General features: G+C 55.2%; 1 protein-coding gene across 4 annotated transcripts in view; it reads left to right on the plus strand.

Annotated features, from left to right (window-relative positions):
• Window positions 1–17,930, plus strand: part of Cntfr (ciliary neurotrophic factor receptor) — a 32,412-nt gene that overhangs the window by 13,487 nt on the left and 995 nt on the right. For 3 of the 4 annotated variants that reach the window (XM_052716117.1, XM_052716116.1, XM_052716115.1), the window contains 6 exons: window positions 373–457; window positions 4,698–4,931; window positions 12,674–12,791; window positions 12,963–13,129; window positions 14,185–14,348; window positions 17,508–17,688. In XM_052716117.1, the coding sequence (XP_052572077.1) occupies window positions 373–457; window positions 4,698–4,931; window positions 12,674–12,791; window positions 12,963–13,129; window positions 14,185–14,348; window positions 17,508–17,688 (949 nt within the window). The remainder of the gene's footprint in view (window positions 1–372; window positions 458–4,697; window positions 4,932–12,673; window positions 12,792–12,962; window positions 13,130–14,184; window positions 14,349–17,507; window positions 17,689–17,930) is intronic. The other variant, XM_052716118.1, reaches the window with a different exon arrangement.

Genomic DNA, 17,930 nt, shown 5'->3' on the forward strand with positions numbered 1-17,930 from the left:
GTGGATACCTAATTAGCTAAGCTCACTGGTCGAGGTATGTTTTTTAATTTTGAAAAATGGCTCTGGCATTGCCGATGTTCTATAACTCATCCGTGGTTGACTACATTCTGCAGTCAGCACTCTTACTGAATGACAAACTGCCGTCGTTGTCTGCCACCATCTCAGCGACCCTTCCCACAGGTGACAATACGTTGGCTTCCAATGCTGGAAAGGGGACCCCCAAGCCCCATTAAGAAGGGTGTTTGGGGTCAAGGTGCCCCTGGCCCCGGGACTGAGATTTCCCAGCCTTCCCCGAGAGCAGCACCCCTAACCTCACCAGGGGGTTCCTGCCTGGGCTGACGCTGCCCCTCCACAACCCATTTCTCCCAACAGATGGCTGCTTCTGTCCCATGGGCCTGCTGTGCTGTGCTTGCTGCCGCCGCTGCCGCTGTCTACACCCAGAAACACAGTCCACAGGGTGAGTGCTTGGGAGGGCTGCTTGTCACTTCCTCCTCCCAGAACGGTGCACGAGTCTTCTTTGGCACAGCTGCACACAGATGCCCCCAGGAGTCACACTGGCACACTATGGCACTGTGGCACACACCTCGCCCAAAGGACACGTAGTCACGTGACAGTGATGTAAGCGGGGTAACCTGCTGACATCTCACAGGCACAGCCCTCCACAGTCACACCCGGATCGTCGCATGCTTGACATAATTTGTTCTGTTGGGAAGGTAGAGGGCACGGGCAGGTAGGATAGGACTTGGGAATGGAGCTGGGGGCAGGGCTTCTGTACAGTATTTAGGTAAGATTTGTAGGGGTGTAGGAGGCATTTCAGAGACCGAGCAAAACTGTTCCAGGTTACTTCCTGATGTCAGCCTTATCGCCGAAGGATAGTGGCAGAGATGGTCAACAGACATTGAGACCGATGGGAGAGGGCTGGCGCACTCAAGGTGGGCCCTGGCTAGAGGAGGGAGAGACTGCTCAGGGGCTGAGTGACGGGGAGCCTCTCCACCCATCCCCCACCTGTCTGTCTAATGAGGTCTGAGTCCCCATAGCTTACAGGACAAGGAGCTGTGCCTCTGCTGGGGAAACATGTGCCCTCTTCCCTAGTCACATTGCAGTCTGAACTTGCAAGTCGCCCCAGTAAGATTCCCCAAGTTCCTCCATTGGTTGGGTCCTGTCCTGCCTTGGCTGCGGGAGGCAGAAGCAGGGCCTGAGAGGGAATAAGTCCAGGCACTGAACAGACCTTACTGGCTGACCTCCTCAGTCCTCAAGACTTTGGGCCAAAAGGGTAGTGGGTCCAGGAATCTGTGGCCTCTCCCTTAGGAGACGAGCAACTGAAGCCCAGAGAGAGCCTGATCAGTCCCAGAGCTCCTGGCTGGATCAGCACAGGCCTGCAAGGTGCCTCTCTCTGCTGTTATGTGTAAAGATCTCTACTTACATGTAAAGTCGGGGCTGCGTCTGGCCGGAGCCCTGGCGTGAGATCACAGTTCAGTGTGTGGGACTTTTTTTCATGTGAGAGCATGGCTCTGTTCAGGGTGTCTCTGTGTGGCTGCGTCTTTGTAGGCTGTGCATTACCTGGGTGAATGCCTTTTCAGGGGCTGCATCATTGTATCTGAGACTGCACCCTGCGTGTGTGATAGTATGACTTTCTTTGTATGTTTTTGCCCTTGTTAAGATTCACCCTGTCCATGAGACCCTGTCCCCATGAGTAACTGTGCCCCTAGGTGATGATCCTCTTTATGTACATGCCTGTGATCTTGTATCAGGTGTTACCATCCCTGAAAGGGCACAGTGTCCCCGTGTGATTGAGCCTGTGTGTGACTGTACCCTTGTGACGAGTGGCTGCCATTGCTTCTTTGTGGGTGACCGTCCTCATCCTGCCTGTGTGGTGATATGAAGTTGCTTAGGACACCCGGGGGGACCATTTCCGGCATGTAGTCCCCATGTGAGTCTGTGTGTGCAGGTGTGAGGGAGCCGTCAGCTCTGTCCCTCTGTGTTCTCCATGTCCATGACCTCATCCTGTCTCTGTCTCTCATCCTGGCTTCTAACAACCTTTTCACAGCTGATTCCTTTGGAGCATTTGTCAGGGCCAAGAACCCCATCCTCCCCCTGCTGCTTGATTTAATTTCTGAAATGGACGGCACATCAGGAGGGGCACCTGCAGGGTTGGCCAGAGACAGTATTAAACCAGTGCCATTTCTGAAGCTGTTGCGTGGCCGTGTGTGTGTGTGTGTGTGTGTGTGTGTGTGTGTGTGTGTGTGTGTGTTGCCGTTGTTGTGTTGGTGTCACCGTGTGGCACCGTGTGACTGTCATGCCGTGTCGCTCCTGTCTCTGCGTTACGGCCTGCAGTTGTCTTCTGATGCTGTGTGTCTCCTCTGCCCTTTCTTGTCCTTGCTATCAGATTGTGTCTCCGTGGTTGTTTCCGAGGCAGACAGGGTGTGATGGGGGACGCGTCAGGCCGCTGCTGTTGTGCTTGTCGCGAGGCGTCTCCTCATCTGGGGCTGTGCCCCCCCCTGCCCCCCCCCCCCCCCCCCCCCCCGTGCTGAAGGGCCACACTGAGTCCATGTTTGCTCTGAACGGCTTTTGGTCAGTGTTGGTGTGTTGCCGCTGGGACCCCGGTGGCCACGCCCCCCTCCCCACCGGTCAGTTTTCAGCCTCCTCCTCAGGCAGCTGGATGCAGAGTCTCTCTGTTGGGGGGGTTGTGTGGAGAGAGGGGCTTGGCATGTTTCCTGGAAGCTCCAGGTTTTTGGAAGGGAGGTTGGAAGGGGGCTCAGTGGCCGGAGCTATTGGATTGAGGGGGGGCTCAATGGCCTGAGTCTTGGACACTGGGCCTCTGATCAGGGGGAGGCCTCCATTCAGCCTCTGGTCCAGCCTCACAGCTGTGGCCTCCAAGGCCCCCAGCCACCGCCCTTCCGCCTGTTCATCCTCTGTTCGGCTGGTCCCAAGCCCCACAGACAAGTGGTCAGGGCTGGCTCCGTTTCCTGCTTCCCCCTCCTCTGGACAGGGACAGAGAGGCTCAGAGAGGGGCAAAGGCAGAGACAGGCCGCAAGGGAGACAGACCCGGAGACACAGAGACCCCGGCCAGGGAGGGTGGCAGGCAGCGAACAGGACAGATGTTCCCGCCCAGAGAAAAGCAGTCCTGGGGAGGGGGCTCCGCTGAGGAGGGTGACTGAGGGGCCCTTGAGGGATTCCTCCCCCCCTTCCCTCGAAGTCCTGGTGGTGTTAACAAGTCTAATTAAGAGGCCACTGGCCCAACTTAATTGGCTCGTTAACAGGAATTGCCTCTGAAAATCCCCCAACTCAGCGGGGGTGGCTCTCTGGAGGGGAGATGTGAGCGAGTGTTAACGAGGGATCCCGCAGCCCCCCCCCCCCCTGCTGCCCCTTCCTCCCCCCCTCTCCTCTCCCACCCTCACTCCACAGATCTGGCTGGGATGAGGGAAGCATCTGTCCTTCCAGGCTCAGGGGGCAGGAGGTGGGGGTGTCTGAAGATTCCGATTCTGCATGCCTGCCCCTCTGCTGCTGCCTGTGGATCTGCCTCTCTGACTCTGTCCTGCTGGCTGCCTCCTCCACCTGGCGCTGCCTCCCGACAGGTGCTCGCTTCCACCCTTCTATCTCCAGTCTCCTGGGTTCAGTCCATCACGCCTCGGTTGGCCTGGGCTGCCAGGGCCAGGGCAGGAGTTTAGTTTTTAGTTCTGACAGGCTCCTCCTGGGGGCAACAGAGGAATGGACGGAGCACTCCCTCAGTCCCAGCTCCCACCCCAACACAAGCAGTTTCTGCTTCACAAAGTTGACAGTTGCCAGGAGTTCCCCAGGGCTCACTTCTGCAAGGTCTACCCGCTCTCCCCTCTGGTGCTGCCATCCAAGCCCTGGATAGCTAAGGTGGGGGCGGGGAGCTTGTGTGGAGTGGGCAGAGCTGGGGGCAGGGGGGCTCGAAGAAAGATAAGGGAAAGACGTGGGACGGAAAACCAGGAATGTGGCAGAGAAGAGAGTCCAGGAGGGGCACCCCCCTGCACCACTGTAATGGCAGTGAAGGAGGCAGACCTGGAGACATGGGCCGTGGCACAGAGAAAGTGATGGAGGCAGCAAGCAGGAAAGATGCTCCAATCCAAAAACTAGTGGTCCTGGGGAGGGGTGGGGCTGGGCCTGCTGATGGCAAGAAGTTAGAGTCAGCTAGGCAGTGGTGGCGCACGCCTTTAATCCCAGGACTCTGGAGGCAGAGGCAGGTGGATCTCTGTGAGTTCGAGTCTAGTCTGGTCTACAGAGCGAGTTCCAGGACAGCCAGAAACACAAAGAAAGCCTTCTTGAAAAACCAAAAGGGGGAGGGGGGAGAAGAAGAAGAAGAAGAAGAAAGGGGAGGGAGGGAGGGAGGAAGGAAGAAGTAGTCTCGTAGTTAGGGTCATAGGTCATAGGGGTCAGGAAACTTTGTAAAGGTGCAGAGACTAAAGAGGAACTGAATTTTCACTGAGAATAGATCCTTCCAAATGCCACACAGCACCCCCTTCCCTCGCCCCACAGAGAGATCCTCTCATGTGCTTTCCAAAGCGAAGACACTCACACACTTGCACAGCCACAGAGAAGTTCTGCGCAGGCTGCCCTCTCCAGCGACACTCCCCCTCTCATGCCCCTTCGGTCTCACCTGTCCATGTTCACCTGCGGTTGCTAGGCAGGACTCTGACCTGTGACTTTTGTTCCTGCCCTCCCTGGCCCCACAGAGGCACCGCATGTCCAGTATGAGCGCCTGGGCTCAGATGTGATGCTGCCCTGTGGGACAGCAAGCTGGGATGCTGCTGTGACATGGAGGGTAAACGGCACAGATCTGGCTCCTGACCTGCTCAATGGCTCTCAGCTGGTACTACGAAGCCTAGAACTGGGCCACAGCGGCCTGTATGCCTGTTTCCACCGCGACTCCTGGCATCTGCGTCACCAAGTCCTTCTACATGTGGGCTGTAAGTATTACCCTGGCCTGTGACCTCTTACTGGAGGTTTGACCTTCCTGTGGGGCGGGAAGGAGAGAAGCTGCAGCCTGAGCCTTGCTTTCTGATCCCACCTAACCTGTTCTTCTGACTTCTGAGTTTCGTCTTGCTCAATGAGTCCAAACCCTGGTCACTTGACATATTTATCCTGCAGATATGTTTGAAGGTCTTTTAGTCCTGATGTCCTTTTGTCCCCTATGACACAGTGGGCAGAGGAGGGCTGGCAGGGCTTGGTGGGTAGAAAGGGATCCTAGGGTCACAGCTCTGAGCTGGAGGGGCCTCACCATGTCTGCTCCCACAGGAGACAGTCAATGGCGGAGGGAGGGAAATAGGACATAAGGTTATGAGACGTGGGAGCCGTCTGGGAGGCCCCAGGGAAGGAAGAAGGCTTCGTACAGCAAGAGACACATGGAGACTCCAGATTTAGGAGATATATGGAAACAGACTTTCTTTTTTTTCTTTTTCTTTGTAGTTTTGTTGTTGTTCTTTCTTTATTTGAGACATGCTCTAACTATGCCACCCTGGCTGGCCTAGAACTAACAAAGTAGAGACCAAGCTGCCTCAAACTCCCAGAGGTCTGCCGGCCTTTGCCTCTTGGGTGCTGAGATGAAAGGCGTGCCCCACCACTGCCCGGCTGGAAGCATCATTTCTGACTGAGTGCTGATGAGGCCTCCGAGTCATGTGGGTTGATGGCAGTGGTGACAGGGGACTAAGGGAGGTGACCGAGTACAGATCACGGTCCCGGGAACTGGCCAGTGATATGGTTGGAATCAGGTTCAGGCGGTGAAGAGAAGCATGTTGGAGGGAGGAGGCAAGGGCAATAGAGATGCAGAGGACATGGGACCAGAGAACGAGCTGGAGAAGTAGGGATGTTGCGCCCTCAGGAACTGGTGATGGGTTGGAGGTGGGAAAGGCTGGCGAGTTGAGGGTGGGAAGGTAGAGAGGGCTGGTGGTATGGTCACTGTGACACGTGACAGGGAGGAACAGGAGGAAAAGTGTGCTCTGTTTGGACAGTGGCTGGACCCAGGTCTCCTAGAGTCGGATTGAAAATGAGAATCTAAAGACAAGCATTTTATTTTGCACGTGATGGAAACCTCTTGAAGAGTGGGAAAGAGATACAGAAAAGGGAAGTAGGTTATTTAATAAAAAAAAAAAATAGTTATTAGGAAGATGAAATGGCTCAGCAGATAAACCCTGTGTCTCCCAATTCCTGCAAGCTGTCTTCTGATCTCCGCACATACATGCCATGGCACGAATGTGCACTCCCCCCACCCCACACCCCACACCTCACACACACTAAATGTAATAATTAAAAAAACAAAAAGGAAGGCCGGGCAGTGGTGGTGCACGCCTTTAATCCCAACACTCAAGAGGCAGAAGCAGGAGAATTGCAGGTTTAAGGCCAGCCTGATCCATCCAGTGATACCCGTCAAAAGGGGGGGCGGTAGTTACCAGAGTGTTGGTTGTCTCTAGGTGGTAAGAGTCACCAGTGGGGAAACTCAGGGTGTGGAATGGAAGAGGCACCCTCAGAGTTGTCCTCCTGAGGGGTAAGGGCACTAGAATTTTTAAGAAGTATTTATTATTACTATTTTATGTGCATTGGGTTTTTTGTCTGCAAGTGTGTCCATGTGAGGGAGCCAGATCCCCTAGAATGGAGTTAAAGATGGTTGTGAGCTGCCATGTGGGTGCTGGGTCCTCTGGAAGAGCTGCCAATGCTCTTCACCTCTAAGCCAGCTCTCTAGTCCAGGGAACTGGACTGTTTAACCCTTTCCTGCCATCAGTGATGGAAGATTCTCCTGTGGGAGTGTGTGTCTGAGTGCTTTGATTACCCAGCACTTTGGCCCAGTGCTTTGATGACCAGAGAAAATAGTGGCAGAAGTTGGCAGTGGTGTAGGAGAGCTCTGCAAGTCTGTAGACGTCTGCTAAGATGTTAGATGAAGGTCCTCCCAGGGCAAGGCGGGGCGGGGGGAGGGGGGACGGACCTAGAATTGGTCCAGAGTAAAGGCCAGTGGATCTAAGGGTCCGGGCTTCAGGGACAGGTGTCTACTAGAGATAGAAGTGTAGGGGTTCTCGTCTACAGCAGGGTGGTGATGATGTGAGTAAAGAAGGGTGGAAGACTCAGAATTGAACCCTGAAGACCATCCGTGTGTAAGTGTGCAAGGGGTTGATGGGAGAAGGAGCCAGCAGCAAGGCAGACGGAAGAACAGATGAGTGGTTTGGAAAAGAAGTGAGGGAAGGCAGCGTGATGAGGTCATCAGCCGAGGGGCAGGTGGGCAGGTGCCCAGCTCTTGGCCAACAGAGTGATGGCTTGGAAAGTCCTCCATCTTTTCTCCTGAGCTAAAGATTCAAGCTTCTTTGGCTTCATCACATTTGGATTTAATTTACCCCACAGCCGAAAGATTAAAGTTCTTTTTATTCCCTGGAAGCTACCTGGGAGCAGGCCCTTGCCCATTGTCAGGGGACCAGTGTGGACAACCACGAGAAATGTTACACTGAAAAGTTGCTTAGGACCGCCCACAAAAATACCCACATTAGGGCTGAATGAGGTGTGAAAATATATTAGTGGAGATGTCCTTTCCTATGGAAAAGCCTTTCCTTTTTCTTTTGCGAGGCAGGGTTTCTTTGTGTAGCCCTGGCTGTTCTGGAACTCGCTCTGTAGACCAGGCTGGCCTTGAACTCACAGAGATCCGCCTGCCTCTGCCTCCCTAGTACTGGAATTTGAAAGGAAAAGCATCGACTCAGAAACCCCAAGACCAAGTTCTCAGCACAAAGGAGATTTATTTAACCCAGAGAGACAGAGGGCAGGTGTAAGAGACAAAGACAGGAGATAGAGGACGAGGGGGAAGGGGAGGGGGAAGGGGAGGGAACAAGGGGAAGGGAAGGGATATTTGTCCGGGGGGGGGGGGGGGGGACAGGACAACAAAGGACTGCCTCTGGATAGAGGAGACAGACATAGCACATGGGAAAATGGCCGTTTATAAAGGTACAAGGAGAACCCTGTGTTAGGACGAGGTGTTTAATTCTAATTGGGCATGTTATTTAGGTGAGCCAAAGGGGGCTTCTGATTGTTGGACTTCAATACCTTGATAGCTGGACCTTGGTAGTCAGCCTCGGGAGGAGGGATTGGCCAAATAAGGGAATGGACCTTGGGGGCTAGCTTTGGGAATGTGATCTAACAGTGTTTAGCAAGGCAGAGGGAATTGGGGAGAAGGGCACGGTCTGCCAGAGCCACATTCTCGAGTGGGCTAGAGTCCCCTCAGGATTAAAGGTGTGTGCCACTACTGCCCCTCTGGAAAGAAACCTTTTCAAACTGTTTAAAGTGAAGAGATGGCATTCAGGCTAAGTTTTTTAAATGTGAGCCAAAGATGGAGTGACCCCTGTTGTCTTTATGGAGAAATGCAGGACCAGCCTAACCAAATCCTCCTTGGTTTAGCACCCGGTAACAGTGGAAACCAGATTAGCTCCAGGCTAATCCTTCCATGGGGAAGAGGATGTTGTCAGTGCTGTAGAAGGATGAGACCATCTCATCAGTTACCCGCTCTCCTGATTTCTGAGTTTGGACCCTCCAAGTGATAAATAAGGCAGGTGGTAATTGCTGGTGTCTGGTAGCCCTTAACCCAGTTTCTGGTGCTGTGATCTTTGAGAGGCCTTCGGAGGGGAATTGAGTTTTGAAGTAACATCCACAGTCCTTACCAACAGGACATGGCCACCGCATCTCTATTGTGACCAGAGTCCAGACCATTTAGATACAGTTCACTATACTCCCTTGATCTTGCCCCTCAGGGAAGGGCAGGACATGAACTGGCTGTAACATCTGTAACAGGTACTTATCTCTTGCTGCCTTATTTCTGTCTAAAGATCTGGTTTGAGGAATAGGGGATATTAATCACGACCATCTCAGTCACTTTATGTAATAACGAGAGACCGGGTTTGACAATACTCAATACTCAAGTATTCTTGCCAGCTTCCCAAGGGCATGGTGACATTACCTGTGGTTTGTGGGTCCTTCAGACTGAGAATTATTATTTAATGTTTATCCTAAATACATGCAATCTTTATTTCCAAGTTTCCAAAGGAACTTGGCCATAGTGATGTTCTGGTGGAAGGCTCCTTAACCAGGCAGCTCCGTACTGCATTCTCCTGCCCACCTTCCTTCCCTCAGGTGAATCCTCACACAGCAGCGAGGCAGCGCCTACTGATGTGTTAGGAAACGGGATCACAATGTTCCTTTTAGTAGCATCCTTTTTTTGTTTACTGGACACTGCTATCATTCCGATCTTAAGCTAAAACAAACCAGAGATTAAAATAATTTTTAAATGGACAGTTTCTTGTTCAGCCCCTCCCACCAAGAGTCATGAGCTCGAGGCTCCTGGTTCAGCACTGCTGCCCCCAGCTCTGTTTGGCCAGGAAGAAAAGAGTAGCTCACAGGACTGTGGTTAAAGATGTCAAGGAGAAGTGAGTGGGAGGCAGGAGGAGGTGTTCAAGAGTCCAGAACTTGGGGTACCTCAAGAGATCCCACAAGCAAAGGTTAAGACAGGCCATGAGCCTTGAATGCCAGGCAGGAGGAGTGTGGGTGTGGTGTGGGCAGGGCTGCAGCGGAAGGGTCAGTGCGCCCCACCCTGGCCTGATCTGGCCTGGCTCAGGGTGTGGGCAGCCTGCCTCTCCTCCTCTCTAGGCCAGCGGGCAGGCCTCATGCGTGCTGGGGGCTCCAGCCCAGGCGGGCTGGCTAGATGAGAGGAAAAACATGCGGTTTGGTGGGCTGGACATGGAAAAACAAGCCAATTAGGAGGAAAACAAACAAACCCCAGGCCAGCAGAGGCACACGCACACGGCCCTGTATGGGACTCAGACACTGTCCCAGCTGACACAGTGACTCAGGCATCTCAGGAACCCCCACAAGGGGAAGCTCGGGCTGCCTGGGCATCTGAGAGCATGCCGCATACCCAGGTATGACACTGTCATGTATGTATAGGAGTTTGCTCAAACACCCCTGACGTACTCTCACACCAGGTCCAGCCCATTTGTAGACTGGGCATTCAGGGTTTCTTCTCATACCCATGGTTTGAAAAGCACACTCAGAGCCAGGTGTGGTAGCACACACCTTTAATCCCAGCACTCAGAAGGCAGAGGCCAGCAGATCTCTATGAGTTTGAGGCCAGCCTGGTCTGCATAGTAAGTTGTAGGCTAGTCAGGGTTACCTGAGACCCTGTCTTAAGGCGGGGAGGGGAGCACATTCCGACTCAAGCTCCATCACATAGACAGTGTAGCTGGCCGGCTGCGTGTTTCAGGTACAGTGACACACGGGAGGACCTTATGTCCAAGCCTTGCCCTCACAGACACCGGGCAGCCTCACCCCACGTCACACAGTCATCCAGCTTGTCCCACACAGCCTCCACTTTTACACGACCAGGAGTCGCCCACGAAGCCACCTCGCAGCCACAGGGCCTTCCAGCAGTTCTCCGAGCTCACAGCTCACTCAGCGCCAGGGCCTCCCGATCCCACACTGTCCCACAGCCTCACACTTGGTCTCTCGCTACACCCCCATCTCCGCCCACCCGGCCCCTCAGCTGGGCTCCAGCTGCAGCAACTCGCTCCTTCCTTTTCTTCCTTTTCTTTGTTTTTCTTTCCTCCTTTCCCCTCGGAGAAACCTGGTCCCTGTCAGGGAACCCAAACCCTCCTCTCCTCAGGGCCCTGGGCCAGGCAGGAGTAGCCAGATGACAGACCGAACCCCTGCTTGGCCCCTACCCCTTGTGACCTGCCCATTCAGAGAGGGGAGCTGGTCTGAGGGGGAGGTTTGAAAGGGGACTGGTCTGAAGGGGAGGATAGAAGGAAAGGGGTGGAGATACATCAGCCCGTCCAGGGGAGGGGGCTGTGAGTCCAGTGCCATGGCCTGCTCTGCCCTCCACACCCCGGGCAGGCAGCAGGGAGCTGACTCTGCAGCTCCCCCCCCCCCCCAGCGCTCTCCTCCTTTGAAGCTGGGGGTAAGGGGGGGTAGCAGCGGGAGCGGGGAGTGGAGGTTTCTCGGCGACCTCGGAATGTCCTTTCCTCCTAGAGCGGCTGCCAACTCTGGCCTGGCCCACGGGCCCCCAGAAGGCACTTCCTGTGTCCTTGGCCACCCCCACCCCACCCCCATACAGCACTCTATACCCATGGGGTAGGTAGGGCAGGGACACCACAGGCACACAGGATGACAGGAGACCCACATAAGAGGGGCAGCTTCCCCGGGAAGGACGACAGTGGTGAGCAGATGCAAGGCAGCCCCGGTGTGCTCTCCCCTGCGCTGGGGAAGGGCTGCTCTGCCCACAGTGTCTCCACCTGCTGCAGGGAGGCTTCTCCTGGTGCCCTTCCTGCCCCTCAGCTCTGGCTGCAGAGCCGGGTTTACGCTCTGGGACATGTGTCCCGGGCTCCGCCACGTCGTCACACAGATTTCACATACTAGATGTGTGCATCTAGAAGTCACCCCAAGTCATGTACACCGTGGAAACCTCGGTTCCCCAAGGGTCACCACAGCCACTCTACAAGCGTAGACATGTACTCCCCTTCACTGTCCCTGGCTTGTTCAGTTACCCCCTCCCATTTCCTGTCCACCTGTCAGGCAGGGGGTGGGGAGGGGAGAGGCACAGAAGGGAGGTGTCAGTGTCCCTGGAGCCACAGACAGACATTCCTTGCCTGGGTCAGATCACAGAAGCTGCCTCCTTCCAGGAACTTGAGCCGCCTGTCCTCACGCCTTGCCCAGTGCCTGAAGGTGGGACAGCTGGGCTAAATGCTCACAGCAGCAAAAAGCACAGTTAGACAACAGAAAGAACTTCCCAAATGTAGTCATGTAGGTGAGTAACACCTTTCTGAGAGTAATTTCAGTTCTGGTTTTCTGTGTGACCTCCAGCCAAACAGTATCCCTCGCTGTGTTTCCTTACTCCACACGGAAGGCGGCCACCGATCATGTCACAGCCTTTCTTAAGGTGGCGGAGCACTCGGAGGCTGGAGCCAGGAGCCAGGGGGAAACACACCAGTGGAACCGCTGCTTTCTTCCAACAGACACTTTGCACACACAAATAGTCACATAGCGTTGTGCGTGGATGATGTGACCAAGAGCGGCATAGATGCTGCATGTTTCCAGTCACTCCTTCATGTCAGAGACGTGTGTGTGTCACATACACTGATACACGCAGGTCTGTACACACGTGGATGTGCTCATGCCTGTCCAGTTTGTACTCCTGTGTGGCTGCCAGGCCTCTTCTTGTATCAGTTGGCCCAGGGGGGGAGGGCGCTCTTCTCCAAAAGGTGCACAGGTCACCCTAGCAGGTAGAGAGGACCACTTGGTTCCCTTCAGTGTCCACGGCACTTCTTTGGACGTGGGCACATTTGTGATAGGAGACATGGCCAAGGACAATTCCCTGAGACATCATCTCCGTGCTGTGATCGATGAGCTGGGACTCACAGCTCCCCCCCCCCCCCCCCCCCCCCCCCCGTCCAGTTCCTGCCTCCATTGAGCAGGTGTGGGGGGAGGAATCCCCCACACAGCCTTGTTTTTCTTTAATTAAACATCTGGCTCTCTGTGGCCTGGGAAGCCTCAGACCCTTGCTGACAGCACCCCCCCCCACACCTTTGGCATCGATGATAGGTAAGGGGGGAGTGCTGGGGCCCACCTGTCCCCAAACTAGCACAAGGGACTGGATGCTTCAAGAAGGCCCTGACCTCCCTATCCTCACCCCCAGTGCCGCCGCGGGAGCCTGTGCTCAGCTGCCGCTCCAACACTTACCCCAAGGGCTTCTACTGCAGCTGGCATCTGCCCACCCCTACCTACATCCCCAATACCTTCAATGTGACTGTGCTGTGAGTAACTGCGCGCTTGACCCGGTTCCAGCCCTGACCTTTGACCTCCCCCTCTCCTCATCACGTCCTGAGTCCAAGACCCCGGCCCAGCCTTGGGCTTGACCTTCCCCCAGCCTGCCCCAACCTGACCCCCGATGTTGGTGACAGTACCTGGGCCTCCTTCCCTTCCAGGCACGGCTCCAAAATTATGGTCTGTGAGAAGGACCCAGCCCTCAAGAACCGCTGCCACATCCGCTACATGCACCTGTTCTCCACCATCAAGTACAAGGTCTCCATAAGTGTCAGCAACGCCTTGGGTCACAACACCACGGCTATTACCTTCGACGAGTTCACCATCGGTGCGTGTGGTAGTGATGGTGGGGGGAACCGCTGCCTACCCTGGGAGTGTGACAGCGTGTCAGAGGTGTACCTGCGCGTTGGTAGGGATGTTCACGTGTGTGCACCATGGCGCGAACATGCCTCCATGTACACCTGTGATCGCACAAGTGGATATCCTTACCTGCAGGGCAGAGACTTCTCCAGCAGTTCTTTTCATTGTCTCTTTGGCTCAAAGAACATGCAACAGGGGGAAAGGGGGCCGAGCTGGGCCAGACTCCTGCGCAGCTGCAGCCCCCCCCCCCCCCCATGCTAATGGCTTCCTTACGGTCTGTGATAAATGAGGTGTCAGAACAGGGAGACAGGAGAGGAGAGACACCGCCCTCACCCCACCCCTTACCCCATCCAGACCCTCTGCCTGCCCTTGCCATCCTCCAGACAGGCCCTGCCTGCTCCTGCCCCATCCCGTCCCAGACAAACCCTCTATTTGTCTCTGAGACAGTCTCTCGCCTTCCTCTCCTCCATCTTCCCCGCAAGCCTCACAGCTGGCTCTTCCGTCAGATTATTTCAATATGAGCTGGGCCCTTGGATGCCGCTACCATCAGATCCACAGCTTACCTCTAACGCCTCAAATCTAGACTCTTAACAAAGGTGTCCAGTCCCCGTTTAGAACTGAAAAAGCCCGAGGGGGAGCCAGCAGGGTCAGTGTGTGATCCCGGTGGAGGAGAGGTGATCTGGGTGGCAATAGGGGTGATGTGCCGGCTTCGTCTTCGGCGTGCTGGACAGCAGCGTGAGAATGGAGTTGTGATGGAGGTTGGTTGAAATTTAGGATGTTGCTGCCGAGAGCTGGTGACTGTGGCTGTAGTGACGGCCAAGGGTGACGATGGGAGGTCAGAGCTGGTGACTCATTAGGTGGTGGTTCATTGTAGCTGCCAGAGCTGACAACGGGAAAGAGAGACGGTAGCTGTGGGTCGTGTCAACTGTTGGCAACAGAGATGGCTGATCAGTGGCTGGAGTTGACAGTGTGTGATTCTTCCCAGAGATCAGCACACTAATGAAACAAATGTCTTCTCAATAGTGAAGCCTGATCCTCCAGAAAACGTGGTAGCTCGGCCGGTGCCCAGCAACCCTCGTCGACTGGAGGTGACATGGCAGACGCCCTCAACCTGGCCTGACCCCGAATCCTTCCCTCTCAAGTTCTTTCTGCGCTACCGGCCTCTCATCCTGGACCAGTGGCAGCATGTGAGTGCCCTGCCCTGCCCAGATCCTGATGCCTGAGTGTGCGGTACTGTGAAGGAGGAAACTATGCCCCAGGTAGTATCAGCACCACGAGGGGACCCAGTGGCCGAGGCTTGCGGCGGGGAGAAAGGGATCGGGTAGGCTTGGGAAGATGAGTAGAGCTGACGGAGGCATCCTCATCAGAACATGTCTGAGCGTGGTGGAGGGAAGTGCTGGGAGGGAGGTGAAGGGTTTCCTGTCCTATTCCTAACGATCCCTACCCCTAATCTTGACTGTCAGCCCTGATCAGGTACCTCCCATTACACGCTGGGTCCGTGATGGACCCAAAGAACAGGATGGTCCCACCCCCTCAAAGGTTTGCAGATGGGCCCAAGGGGTTAGGACCAGACACTGCGGTCAAGTTCGGTCTAGGGGGGTCTGAGTTTAGATCCTAATGACTATCCAGGCTCTAAAGTTAGGCCTAGTTTAAAGGTCGCTTTAAGGTTATAGGTCAGGGAGTGGCCTGGACTGGGAACCAAACAGTGGACAAGGGTCAGTGTGGGGTGAGAGGCTATGGTCTGGCTATTGATCGAGCTATGATGGAGAGCTCTAGGAAACAGCCAGGGATTTGAAGACTTCCGGGTATTCTCATATTGAGAGCCCAGGGTCTATTAGGCTGTGGGCACTCTGGGTGGCCCTTGAGCTCTGGGCTAGGACTAGAGTTGGGAGTGTTCCATGAGGCAAGCCAGTCTGTCTACTGGGGGTCAGCTTGAACCCCCACTGGGCTCCAGGGCCATCTCCTTCTGCCCTTCTCCCGTCTGGCCTTTAAAGCGTGTAATTTGATTCCTAGGTGCCTGTCCTGGTTGTAGGCCTGGCCCCCACAAAGGCTACTCACACTCTCACTCACGTGTTCCCTGACAGAGTCCGGAGTCCCTCCCGCCTGGCCAGCTGCCCGCGCCTAATGCATTGCTAATAACCAGGGTCTGGTTTCACAAGCCCCCTCCCCCGCTAACGAGCTACAGGCAGCAGCTCTGCGCGTCGCAGCGCACACGCCTTGCTGTGGACCTGGCATACTGCCCACCCCACACACACACGGGAACATACACACACACACACACACACACACACACACACACACACACACACACACGTGGCTCCCAGCAGGAACCATGCTGATCCGTGTACGGGACCAACATGCCAAGGACCATACATGGGCCTATACTATGGGCAGGACTCACCTCTGCACTGAGAACATGCATGTCCAGTGGCACGTTGTTCCTTATTCCATGTCTCACAGGCGTTGGGACAGGTTAGATTTGTGGCTCTTTTCAACTTGAATTTTGTATAGAATGTCTTCCCTGTCCTTGATTTTGGAGAGTAACAGGTGTAGGCTGCAAGAGGGGAGCAGAGAAAAACGTCCCTTGGATTTTCAGGGAACATGTAGACTAGGAATATGTAAGTAATATGTCGTACCAGGTGGTACGACAGAAGCTGTCTCAGCATGGACAAGCCCTGCGTGGGTACCTTTGTCACCTGCTCTGGCCCTAACTTGGCTTAACTCAGTGTCTGACATCCGCAGCTGACTGGGTAGAGGGCTTCCAGGCCAGTGGGTGCCAGCGAGAGCGCCTGTTCATTGAAGAGCTCTTCTCTGAAGGGTTAGTGACAACCTGGCAAGGAGGGTCCAGGCCTAGGATTGTCGCTGCCCAGAGATCATTGGCGAGAAGCACAGTGTCATGAGTCCCCCGGTGATCCACTCCCCTGGGCTCTCTCCTTTGTCTTCGGGGAAAGACATGTGGAGTTCTGTAGGCCAAGAAGGAGGGAGAAGTGAGCTAATCAGCCAGAGGGAATCTTTATAGACAGAGGAGAGTGAGATCCAGAGTTGGGACTGGAGCCTCACTTCCATGAGAGGAAGGCTTTTGGTGCCCACCCATATTTTAGGGCTTGGGAATAGGATTGACTGGGCCAGGGTCTGGGCTCAAGTGTATGTCAGCATGACCCTGACCTTTCCCTGGGGCTCCAGCATCAGGACCACAGACACAGCAGGACTTAGAGAGGCTTCCTGCTCTACATGGGCCTGACAGCACACACACACACACACACACACACACACACACACACACACACACACGCAAGCGTATCACAGACTAGCAGGTCAGGTGGCCTAGACCTTATTTTTCTGTGAGGAAGAAAAGGCCCTAAAGCCAGACATGGCCCAGAGCAGCCCCCCCTTCACCCCCGCCGGCTGCCCCTGTTTACGAGGAGGCTTAATGAGGCGGCGGGTGCCGCTGAGATGAACCAGAGCCCAGCCTGGGTCTGGGAGGGGCGCCGGACAGGCAGGCCGCCCTGGAGAATGGAGGAGAGACCAGAAGGATGAGGCCAGCCAGCGGGGCGGTGTGTGTGTGTGTGTGTGTGTGTGTGTGTGTGTGTGTGTGTGTGTGTGTGTGTGGAGTGGTGATGCCATTCCTCCAGGAGGAAATGGAGCGGCAGTCCCGTCACCCTGGGGACTGTCCCCACCCCTTTCCTACTTCAAGCAGAGTGATACCACATGGAAGCCTTTCTGGGAGAGGCCCTACTGGGGCTAGGTGGTGGGTACACTGGCTCTGGGCTGAAACCCACAGTGACAGTGTTGGCTGAGGTCTAATTGGTACTCTCCTCGTGGCTTAGTCCTCATTATAAATCTAAGGCAGATACTGTCACTAATAGCCATTTATAGAGAGGGACTCAAAGCCGATGGAGGCTAAGCAGCTTGATCTCCAAGTTAGCAAGAGATGGAGCCAAAACTTTATGTTAGGCACCTCTCCAGCGTCGGTGCTTGTGGCCTTTCCTCCATGGCTCCCTGAGAAGGAGGTACCCAACCACCACGCTGCTCTCCATTAGTCTCCCCCTTGGCACAGCAGCATCTTGGACAACAGCATCATGGCTACTGAGCAGAGTCACTCTGGGAGCATTCCAGCCTCCTTCATGCCTGAGGCCCCTCCTCTAGGTCTTCTTCCCGATGGCTTTACTCTCGCATGAAAAGTGAAGGCCGCTCATTGTGGCCCCTCTCCCCACAGGAAGCCCCCACTCCCTCCAGGGGTACATTCATGTCCCTCTCCCAAGATGCATCTTTGCTTCCCTTGGGGACAGCTCGCCTGTGACCCCAAAGGTGTCTCTGCTCACCCCGTCCCATGGCTGGCCTTGCAGGTGGAGCTGTCAGATGGCACAGCACATACCATCACGGATGCCTATGCTGGGAAGGAGTACATCATCCAGGTGGCAGCCAAGGACAACGAGATTGGGACGTGGAGTGACTGGAGCGTGGCTGCTCACGCCACACCCTGGACGGAGGAACCACGCCACCTCACCACGGAAGCCCAGGCCCCCGGTGAGCCTGCCTGCCCCCTGCCCTGCCCCCTGTGCATACTCCCTCCAGCTCCTCCTAGCAGCAGAGTGTCTGTGACTCACCCTCCCTGACTGTCCCAGACCCACCCATCTGCCCAGCACCTGGGTTCCTGGTTCTTGTTCTCTAGATGTCCTTGGTAGGGATGACTGGGTGCAGGGGTCACCTGTGAGCCTTGGGGAGCAGGATGGGAGAGGCAACACTAATCTGATCAGGAAGCAGGAACA

Source organism: Peromyscus californicus, unplaced genomic scaffold, assembly GCF_007827085.1.
Source record: "Peromyscus californicus insignis strain IS unplaced genomic scaffold, ASM782708v3 Scaffold_5__1_contigs__length_169319896, whole genome shotgun sequence".
NCBI lineage: Eukaryota > Metazoa > Chordata > Mammalia > Rodentia > Cricetidae > Peromyscus > Peromyscus californicus.